The sequence below is a fragment of the Lepidothrix coronata genome, unplaced genomic scaffold (assembly GCF_001604755.1).
Source record: "Lepidothrix coronata isolate B3197 unplaced genomic scaffold, Lepidothrix_coronata-1.0 Scaffold15, whole genome shotgun sequence".
NCBI lineage: Eukaryota > Metazoa > Chordata > Aves > Passeriformes > Pipridae > Lepidothrix > Lepidothrix coronata.
Genome location: NW_016690195.1, coordinates 372,724 through 384,247, shown reverse-complemented (window position 1 = coordinate 384,247; position 11,524 = coordinate 372,724). Strand labels below are relative to the sequence as shown.

The 11,524-nt window shown below is 39.1% G+C and overlaps 1 protein-coding gene across 1 annotated transcript in view; it reads right to left on the bottom strand.

Moving 5' to 3' along the window:
* Positions 1-2,062: 2,062 nt before the first annotated feature.
* The window catches only part of SDC2 (syndecan 2), a 60,493-nt gene continuing 51,031 nt past the window's right edge, over positions 2,063-11,524 (bottom strand). The window contains exons 3-5 of the mRNA XM_017806416.1: positions 6,456-6,589; positions 5,524-5,659; positions 2,063-4,304 (exon numbers count right to left, since the gene is read on the bottom strand). Of these exons, the coding sequence (XP_017661905.1) occupies positions 4,141-4,304; positions 5,524-5,659; positions 6,456-6,589 (434 nt within the window). The 3' untranslated portion in view covers positions 2,063-4,140. The remainder of the gene's footprint in view (positions 4,305-5,523; positions 5,660-6,455; positions 6,590-11,524) is intronic.

Below are 11,524 nucleotides of genomic sequence, written 5' to 3'. Positions count from 1 at the left end.
CAGTGGCAGGGATGGGTTACAGTTCCCCCACTCCCACCCACGCAGCTGAACTCAGTGCCTGGTCAGCTCAAGAGTCGTGAGGAAATGAAATGCACATGTCAGCATCCCCCTCTCCTGCTCCAGCTCCTTAGCGAAACTGCTCTTTTCCTCCAGCCATGAACGATCCCAAGACCAGAAGACGTGCCAGGGAGTGGTATATGAGCTGTATTTTTTCTCAGATAAACTGTACAGCAAAGTCATATTTCCTCAGCCTGATGAAAGTTTTGGAAAGGCAGTACTCTGAAGGTCCACAGCACAGAGTTTTGACACCAAGGTTCAGACCTCTGGGATACACAGACAAAACCTTAAATGTAACAAAATTAATATTTATGCTCATTAAAAGTGGACAACAAACATTTCCTTAAAGGAAATTATGTCAGTCTGATTAAGCAAGTGCTAAGTAACAAATAAAATTGATTGCAAGCCTAAAAAAACTTGCTGTATTATTTCCATCTATAAGAATAATGGTTTCCCTAGAGAGCTTCACCCCTTGGATTCCTCTTCCCTTCTCATTTGCTTACTTGAGAAAAGTACATAATACTCAGCATAATATCCTCATCTCCCTCACTCCAATAGTTTTTATTTAATGTTTATCTGGATACTTCTGTCCTTACAAAAGTTTCCCGTATTCCATATATTGCTTAAAATTAGCATCTGTCATTTAAGACTGAAATCCACCGTCATTTCCATACGCAGCTCCAAGGAAAAACAAAGAGCAACAAGTAGTCAAAGTTATAAATATGCTGCTCTTTTGTTAGAGGATACAAGAGGACAATTTTTATTTTAATTTATCCTATTTCAAAATGAAGACAAAGCTAACTATACAGCCTGTAAACATGAACTACAATTCACTCGTAAAGTTGGCAAGCAGAGTAACCAGGAACTCAACTTCTGAAGTTATTTTGCCATGAATAAAGCCAAGGCGAAAGCCTTCTTTCAACGTCAGCTTTATATTACTTGCATTTGGCTTCATTTGCTAAGAATCTAAGAGGAAGTAACCATTTATAACCCAGGGTAAATCAAAGCTAAGTGGCATTTTGATAAATACTAGAGCCTATCAATCACAAGGAGACACCGTATCAGGTTGCTGAGGAATTCCAGAGCTGCTGCAGTGGCTCCAGCACAGCAGAGCCAAGGGTCTCTAGGAAAAGCCATCCCAGAGGTACAGAAGCCATTGCTAGCTGCAGGCAGGCGGCGCAGCACCCAGAGTCTGGCACTGAGACTCCCAGCTGCCCAGCAACATCCATGAGAAGCCAGAGTATTGCTAGAAACACATCCAGGAAGGGGAGAACAAAAGGGAAGGAAAACCAAAGACCAACTTGTGCTAGGAAGCCTCTGCATAAGAGATGCACATTCAGCTGCTGATTTCTTCTGAACGGCATTGCTGGAAGCCGAGTGCGTCGGCCTGGTTTTCAGACTGATGAAAACTGAACTGATGTTTATAACCAAAACTCTTAGAATTTTTCCCTAATAGTATGGTTTGGCACTTAAAACAGAAAGGCAAAGAGATCACAAGATGATAAATTCTGCTAACACAACTACTGCATGTTAAAAAGGTTTCAGGTTTTTGTTAGAGAGGGTGGGAGGACTGGAATATTCAGGTTCATCTACAAAGCTGAAGCATTAACTCTTCCGCATATAACAGAGTGGGTAACGGATGTGTAGGGGAAAGAAGGTGAATGGTGAAATAAAGCTGAAACTTTACCATTGCTTCTGTTTGTAAACAGATGCAGAAGAAACTAGACAAGCATAATATTTGGCAGCCTGCTTCATTACGACAGATGTCTATGTAGGATAAAGTGGCCTGTACAGTAGGTATAGAGGCAGAGTCTTACATATATAAGTAAGATCAAAACAGCTACTTAATTTGCTTAAGAAGAAGGAGGAGTCAGTTTATCTTGTGTTTAATATTTATAGCTATATTTGCAGCAATATTAATTGCACCCTTAAAGGAAATTCAGATCTACTACCTTAAGCAAAGTGGGCTTCAAAAAACTGGATGTCAGACTATACAAATAAAGTATTAGTTTAGGCATGGTAGACTTTATTTTGGCACTTTAACAAATGCTTTATTTTACAGCAGTGGCACAGCATTTGCCAGAAATCTTCTTTTCTTGGCACAGTTATTTCAAGCAGTTATTTTACTAATTGAAGTTCACTAAATATTGCACAATAAGATATACCTGTTAAATTCTTACCCTGTTTTTACTTGCTGAAGTTGTATGGCTTCAAAAAACTTGCCAGTTAAGTAAAAAGCAATATATTAAATATTTGAGCACAGGATAGCATTTGTTTGTTCCTAAATGACCACTGACCTTGGGACAGCAACAAATACAAATTATGCAACTCTTATCTGAAGAGCTACCAGATCTTATTTACAATACATTGCCATTTCTGAGATGTACTTCAGCTTGACATCCTGAACACCTATATTTTGGAAATCTCAAAAATAAAAAATTAGGAGGTCAACAGAGCAGAAGACGAAGCCATTTGTCTGTTACAAAGCATAATATAAGGAGGCAGACTATCGTCTTCGCCACATGTCCCTCTATCCAACACCCTTCTAAGGTCTAAGCAACAGAACCTTTTCTCTTCTATCCGGAATATTTCTTTCTTCTCTTATGAAGACATTCCACTTGTCTCAACTCTTCTACTGGAGTCCAAGCAGAATAAACCAAAATTCTCCAACGGGCCAGGGAAAAAAACAAACTCAAACAACAAATCAAAAACCAATACACACAGTAAATGAGCTAGGGTATTCCTTTGAATTTTACAGTAGGGAAAACAACATTTGCAGGAAGAACAGGTCTGCATCAATACTGCCATTAAATATAATGCAAAAGTCAAATGATTCATAACTCATACACCAGATGCAAGAATTGAACATTCTCGTTTTTCTCTGCCGCTTCAGCAATAAATCTGGTGTGAGGATAAGTCTGATCAACAGCCTTTCTTTTTTTGGTCTAGATTTTTAAGATCTACTAGATGTACTCTGTGACATTAGAACATAAGCAAGTAGACATAAAATGAAAAGCATACAAAAGTATATCACAATGGAATTCTCAGTATTAGGCCACATGATTTATTCAGTAGTGTTTATGTTCCCAAATTACAATTATGTCTATCCATGTAAGACTACAAAAGTTACCATTAGAATTGTCTGTGCTTATAAAATACCAACATTTTCTTTTACTGTTATATACTCATTAACACCAGTCTGCGACGAGTCACATATAATCATAGGCACTTCAAAGGCTTTAAAAGACGTTTACAACTTAAATGCATTTTTAAAGAACAAAAATTTAAACCTCTACTTGTACCTTCAAATTGAAAATAACTAACAAATACAGTGGCCATAGAAATCTGCAGCAACTTCTCAAAATACTGTTAGAGTCTTTGGGTTTGCTTAGGTTCGTCAGTAGCTTACTCCAAATCTTCCTTACAGGAGATTTGTTTAGTAAGAATACGACTATACAGTTTGTAGTAATAATCCAATTTTACACATTAATTTACTGTTACAAATCTCACTGAAGCTACAGGTAAGCTGAGAAACAATGCAAAGTGTAAAATTGATAATCTGACACTCAAATTTATACAAAGTGAAGGTTAAAGTTTACATAGCTGAAAAATTACATTTACACTAAAAGTTACTGTTATCTGAATTATCTGAAGACAAATTGCACCATGACAACTACAAAAAGGCATTTTTTGGAAACAGATAAATTAATGAAATAAAAACTAACTTGTAAGATCAATCTGAGACATGCTGACAAAAATTAAACAACTTTCATTGAACCATAGGATAAAACAATAATTTTCATTATTTTATATTTATGCATAAAGTTTTAAAAATCATTCAGTGAACATCAATGGTTTTATAAAATAATGCTTTGCCACTGTTATTCACAGAACACTGCAAATGTTAAGTTTTAATTTTACATTTTTAAAAGAATACATGAAAAGTTTTAAATACAATGGGGTTTTATCATAAAGGTGCCGTAATGGCTCTTTAATGAAAAAAAAAAATCTTCATTATTCTATGCAAAAGCTTTATTTAAAAAAGTTCAGTGATCTCATAAATAGAGACACTAAATTGGAATTTTATGCATAAAACTCCTTAGTAGGTGCCTTTTGATAGGCAGCACAGGATGGTTTACGTTCACCAAGGTCATAACTGCCTTCATCCTTCTTTCTCATGCGATATACCAGCAGCAGGATAAGGAAGATTGCAAAAAGAAAACCGATAACTCCGCCAGCAATAACAGCTGTAATCAAAGAAACAGAGATTTACAATATGCCAGAAAAACAAGTTAAGCACCATGCTTCTTTTTCACCCCACACAACGAGTTTGCTATTATTTTCAAATTGCAGAAAAGGGCTTCCATTATGCAACTGTCTTCATTATTAGTATCCTGAAATATATTGTCAGAAAGCTTGTTTGTGTTTACGAAGGCAATCATTTAAAAGGACGTTCCACCTACAAGTCAGTGATCCAACAACACACAGTTCTAAAAAAGTTATCAGAATTTTTTCAAAACCCCAATTAAGAAAGCCACTAGTACTGCCGGAGCATAAAGTTGTCTTTCAAACTCATTTTTCAACAATTACATTTTCAGCTTTAAAAGAAGTATTTTGTTACCCTAGCTAAGAAATGGGTTTTCCCTTTTCTCTGTCCATTTTCACTGACTCTAGATTGAAATGAATTTCCTATTGATGAATAACAGGAGAGAACACTTGCACTTGTGAGTGTGTGCACAGTATCAACTCCAACTAGACTTCAGGAGCAAACCCACACGCTTCCACTGATGTGGATTTAATGCTATTTCACATTTTGATGCTCATTGGAAGATGTGGTCCAAAACTATGTGACTTCATGGCTCCCAACATCCCTTCCAAGGACATGGGGGAAAAGTGTACCTGTAAACACTGTTCTTACACCAAAAAACCCCTCACATGTAGTGAAAACAAAGGTGGCCATCTTTTGCCTCCCTGGGTAATGCATGGAAATAGACCCTCTGTATCCTAAGGGGTATCTGTACCCTAACAGTTGGTGCTCATCAATCCCTCTCCCTCTCCCCACACCTGCCATGAGCTCCTCCCAGGCAGTGTCCATCTGTACCAATGGACCAGACAGCAACGTGCTCTTGGGAGGTGAGAAATACATTTCTTCATTGCAAGCATCAATCAAATAGTAATTCCTTTTATGAGTTGTGGAAGCTTCAGATACTCAGCTGGCAGTATTCAACTTGTGGGCATTGAATCAATTAGCAATAGACTTAACTACCAAATATCTCCTGAAGATGCCCATTTCATTCTCTTCAAATCAACCACTGGCTACCAACTATGAACGTACTTGGTACTAATGTGTTTAATACCATGAATATACCAAGAAAACTCAAATGTTGAGTTTGCATTATTTTATATGAATCCCTTCTGTTTTCTATTTATTTTTGGTGAGATAGACCTTGGCAAACACTGCCTCACCTGCCAGAACTTCTGTTCTCTGAAAGAGGTTTTCTGAATGCTTCTCAGTGAAGACATCCGTGTCATCCCCTGGCTCATCGCTCTTTTTCTTGGCATCCACCTCAGACCTTTCCTCTTTATCAATTTCTTCAGGTGACTGTGGCACAAAGAGAAACAGAGTGTTGCTTACAAAGAGGGCACACCACAAGTTAGCACAGTCACTGCCTGTCATGGGCAGTCATGTAGCTGTGGCTTCACGCACATACTCCACAACACCAAACACAACACATAGAAAGTTTTTAGACCATAGAAAGATGGTCTATACAACACTGTAACTGGATCTATTTGTCATCAGGATGTCAGAATGAAAAACACTACCTGCAAGTTTAAAACCTTCAAACGTATATTTAGCAAAGAGCTGTTAATATTGCCTGTGTTTATCAGAATAACAGCTTCGGAATGAAATAACAATTCTGAAATTAATATATCAGGTATGTTATATGCAGAATGCCTTTGAAGGTAACTTGGACAGTACTACTTATGGTGGTAGAAAGAAATACTGAAATAGTTAATGGAACCTGGCAAGTGTTCAAACTACGGTCAAACCACACAGCATTCTCCCTTGAGAAGGGAAGTTTCACGCAGACTTTTCTAATAACTCTTTGAGAGGTGTAAAAAAGGTACAGCTCAGACTCAAAAGAAACTGTCCTGTGTATCATTATATATTCTTTTTTGCATCTCTCTTTTCTTTCATGTGAAATCCAGACATTTCTATGCAGACTTTCTAGTAGGAATGAAACCAAACAGCTCTGGACTCATTTAACAGGCTATAGTAGCATTAAGTAAAGTTTGTGGGGGCTTTTTAATCCATATAAATAAAAGAGTGTTAACATCAAGCCATCAATAGGGTACAGTGGAGTAATTTTAAATAGTGTTGCTCTCCAGCTACGCACCTTTGTTTGTGCAGGCCCCTTGGTCTGCATTTTCACCGTGGTGGTCTCAGCCCTAGATGCATCACTAGTAGTTGGTAACTTTGGAAGCGTTCTGGATGTTGTTATAACTGCACTATCCTCCTCTTCTTCAGCACCTGGAGACAAAACGTAACACTTCATTAACCTGTGAAGTTCTTCCAGACCAGTTATATGTTTTATTATGACACCAACATAGAGGTGCTTGCACAGCCCACCCCAGGCAAGGGGCTTAGATGACAGTGCCTGCTAAGATAAAGATGTGAGTGCAAACAGTGTGCCCCAAACTGTCAGGACAATATTTGCCCCAGGTGATCCCATGAATAAGGAAGGGAGTGCATCAGCTGGAATAAACAGTAATCAGGAAATGACCATGATACTTTTCATACAGAAGGACCCATCCTGAAAAGAGGTAAGACAAAAGCATTAACACTTGTAACAGGGGTAGAAAGTCTGGAGTGGAAGCAGCAGCCATCAGGGCTGATGTGACATGGGCAGACCCAGTGCCATGGGGTCTGATGAGGCCTCATCACACCAGGGGCTCTGCTGGGGCTTGGCAGTGCCACTCACCACCCTGTGGGTGCCCCCAGCATCCAGCCACCATGGGGCCACTGCTGGAACCAACACCCTGGGGTGCAGGGTCATCTCTTGGGGGTGGCAGGAGGTGGTGATGCCCTGGATCACATGGGGCTGGGGGTATGTAAGTATCCTACAGCAAGAGTGTATGGGCAGAGAGTCTGGTACATTCAGATAAGGGGAGCTTACACACCCATAGCCTGTGAGAAGGATGTCTATGTGCATGCAGCACACATTGGGATCAGTTACAGAAGGTAATTTAGAAATTTGGAGTTGTATGTTACCATTTTATACGTGGCAGGTATTGTGGTTATCTGCTGATATTAAGCCTAAAAGTATAGTTCAATGATTGCTAGTTAATTACATATCATAAATAAATCAGTAAACTTCTTTAATCTTACTTAAACTTTGAACTGAACAGTTTTTCCCTGTAACATACTCCTTCGACAACAAAATTTCTCCTCTACAGCACATCTGTTGAACCCTCAAACAAAAAACCAATCACTTTCTATCTAAAAGAAGATTGTTATTACTTTATGTTTCAGTCACTAGGAATTCCCATGGTTTTAAACTCCACATAATTCAGAAGCCTTTTTTCTTTTGAAATGAGTAAGAGGACAAAAAACTCCCTAAAGATTACCTTAAATTTAATTTCCTTCACATTCAAAGCTCTGCTGGAGTATGAAGGCTCCTTTAGAATAAGATAATGGACATGTCTCATAAATATCCTTTAGTGATAGTGAAAGGAAGAAGAACAGGAAAGAGACTAAATTATTGCAAGACCTGAAAGAGGAAAAAGAATTGACCTATTCTTGGACACTCCTTAGGAATCTCAATGTGTTCTGCTCATTACAGGCACTGGTTACCCAAGTAACTATTGGGTAATAAATCTAGCAAATGTGCATAAGAATAGTTCCTAACAAATAAAAAGATATCCTCTTACAACAGAATAGTATGACTCACTCATTCCAAACAGATTTTTTAACTTATTTTCTTAGAGAAATAAAACAGGATGAAAATATGAGTGCAATAATGATGTTTTGAACTCACGATCAAGAATTACATACATTTGGCATTGAAAGGCACGGTATTAACAAGACAATAACTAAAACAACCTTTGTATGGTAGAAAATAAAATTTAGAATCATTAAAAAAAGTAATTAAAGATACTGGCACAGAATAATACTGGAAAAAACCTTTGGATGTACCAAAATGACAGCACAACCTTCAGAATGAAGACCTCATAACAAGAATCAGGTATTTCCCTGAAATGCTACTCAGAGATCAAAAAAATCAACATCCTGCTTCAAAACAGAGGTGAGGAAAGGCATCCAACAGGAATTTTTTTCTGGCTTTGACTCAAGAGTTTTCTTTGAGAAATAATGGCCCAATGGGTAGCTTAGCCTGCTTTACCTTCCAAAGTTCCTCCATATTACACAAGGCTTTCACAGTCAAGGAAACTAAAATTGATTGTCAGATTAGAGATGTGATAAAACCCACTTTAAGAGTACAGAAATTTATTTTCTTCTTTTTATGAAATGAAAAGTCCCATTTAATCACAACTGCTCCTCCAAATCCTTAGATGCCACCTTTGCTTCAGGCAATAGTTGTGTCTGCCAGATAAAATGGTAAGCACTACAGGTCTGAACTTCTTTGGCTAAGGATGATGCAGATTTACCGTCTTTCAACAAATGGGTGACTGATCTAACTCTGGGACTAGTCACTAGATTTTCACCAAAGGTACCCAAATCCTCTTGCATATCGTCTCAGGAGAATTCTGACAATTCCTAAAACATCAAAGCACCTACTGTTTAGGCCTGACTCAGTTACTGGCTCAGACACATCCCCATGGTTCCTGCCTTCCAATTAGCTTTATCTAGACAGGCCTCAGATTTGCATGGAGTAGATCTAAACAAGGAGAAGACATTGCCCTTGCTATACTGACAGTAGTATTCTAAGAATTACCTGTAAAATAAGACTGAAAAATCAAAAAACCCATCACTAATCCTCTCCAAAACACAGCAGTAGCATTTTACATAGTATCATGCTCCCTAAAAGGCACAAAAAAGAGAACCACTTCCCTCATTGAATCCAAATAGGATTGGAAAGAAAATACCTAGTGTCAGGAATGGAACTTCCAACTAGGTTCGTTAAGAGGAACATGGTGAAGCAGTTGGAGTATAAGAGCTTACTTCTTCGTCTTGAAAATATCACAGTTTCTATACGTGGTTTCTAGATTTGGCCAGCTTGGGTGATGGTGCTGGGTATTCACTGCCTTGAGTCCCCCTACAAATAGATACTGCCTTCTTAGTCAGGGCACCACAAAAACCCTGCAGTAATTAAACCCATAGCCATCTCTGTGGAAGAGAGCTGAGAGCTCTCAACCATCACACACCATCTTTTATCCACTGTAACTTCTTCAGGATGCCCAACTGCTGTCTTCATAGTGGTCAAAATAGCTCTAAATTGTGCTGTTGTATTGGAAATATCTAATATAACCCTTCGTGATGTGTCTATTAGCCACCCCTTGGATGACAGGAACGTGAATACTCTTTACCACGCTCAGTGCTTGAGGAAACTTGTCAGAAAATCAAGTTTGTGGCAGCTTAAATTACTGGATAGAAAGTAGAAATTACTTTATAGATAGCTGTAGACAAAAAAAGCCCATAATAGTTAGCACTTTTACTTGCAAACCAGCCAGTGATTAACACTTCCTACCAAACAAATCCAATCATTTCTCCCCGTCTTCTGGCATCATATTTGTCTGCTATTGCACATCACACTATAGGAGTACTACCACCACAAGCAAATTAGTGATAAGGTGGGCACACACATAACCACCATCTCACACCTTCGATCTTTATCAGTGATGTGACACACACCAGAATGACACATTTTTAGCTGGCTTACCTCATTCCTATTCACTGCAAAGTCCCTAAAGCAATTCTAATCAACATAGTGTTAGGCACCCAGAGATGACACTAAAAACATAATACTAGTGCCCTGTCAGGGAACTGCAGCTGAAATAATTGGAGACAGTGCAAGGATGTCATGTCTCTGATAACTCTCACCCAAGGAGGGAAAAAACCCCAACAAAGCCTTTTATGTCAGAGGACCTGGACAACCATGCAACCAATGTCATGAAGCATGCTTGGGCTGTTTTAGCAGGTGGACAGAGGAAGCTCTTGCTCCAAGATGATCTGAAAGGCACTTACAAGTGGAACCTTAGGAAAGGGAAAATGAATACTTTCTGTGTTGTGTGCACCACAAGAGGAAGCACAGCAGGAGAGGGTGTGTGGCCCCAGCTGGAATGCCTGCCAGACACACTGCCATACAGGCCAGGGGCATCCAGGGTTGGCCATGGACCCATGATGGTTCCTGTTCAGCACCTGGGAGAGCACATGTGCCCTCCCTTTCCCCAGCCCCACGGCCCCCCGCCATTCAACTCCCCAGCCATGTGACCCCCCATCAGCTTCCCTTTAGGTCAAGAGCCAAAACAGATCTGCTCTTGTGTTGCCTGGAGAAACTCCAATCCTATCACCACAACTTTCCTCCAAGAACAGTCCCCAGTCAGTCTACACCTAGTTCATCCTGAGTTAACCTTCTCAACTCAAGCTGCTGAGAAATAGTGGGTTGGGGAAGACAAGAAAGTCAAGGGAAAATCTGCATGATTTTCTGATATATATATTGTATGTATTTACCATGAGTAACTTAAGAGAAGACACAAGAACAAGACAGGCAGTGTTCCAAAGAACTTGCAGATAAATCTGAAAGTGATGGTACCTTTCCTTAACATAAGGGTAGTCACGCTTCTTAGCAGTTACTTGCACTTATCTCCAAGATCAAGGCTCGGTGAAAATCTTTCATGCCAGAGAAAAAAGTAACTAGTTATAAAAGCATTTCAATTTGTATATAGGCAGGAAAACTATTTTTACTTTTTATTGTTATCCTATATAAACCACCAACACTAAAAAGAGTGACAATAGACTGAAGCATTCCCTCAGAGATGGAGACTGCAAGAAAGAAACAATGGACTAATGAATTCACTATGGATATTCTACTTTGATATAGGACAATGAGGAAGCAGGTATGGCTCCTTCGCAAATTGTTGATCAATGGATTTGGACTGAACACTTGGGCAAAGGCACAACAGTAGCTGAATGTACATGGAGACTAAAGAGGCTATGAAGGGAGAGAAAAGGAAAAACCAGAATACCTTTGGTACTCCTTACGGAAAGCCAATTTCTAGTCTGAAATGTGTCATGCCTACAGTGACATTTGTCCATGTTAATGCTGCTTGAAGACCTGCAAGGGCATTAATGGTGGTGCTGACAATTCCTTTTAATCTCCATAGGCCTGGTGGCAGCTAACAATTTTCATAGCAAGGAAAGGAGTCAGCGTGTTGACATTCTGGATCTTTTGCTGGATCAAATTTGCTTGGACTGGAATTACATAGCAAGAAAACCACTCATGAGTGG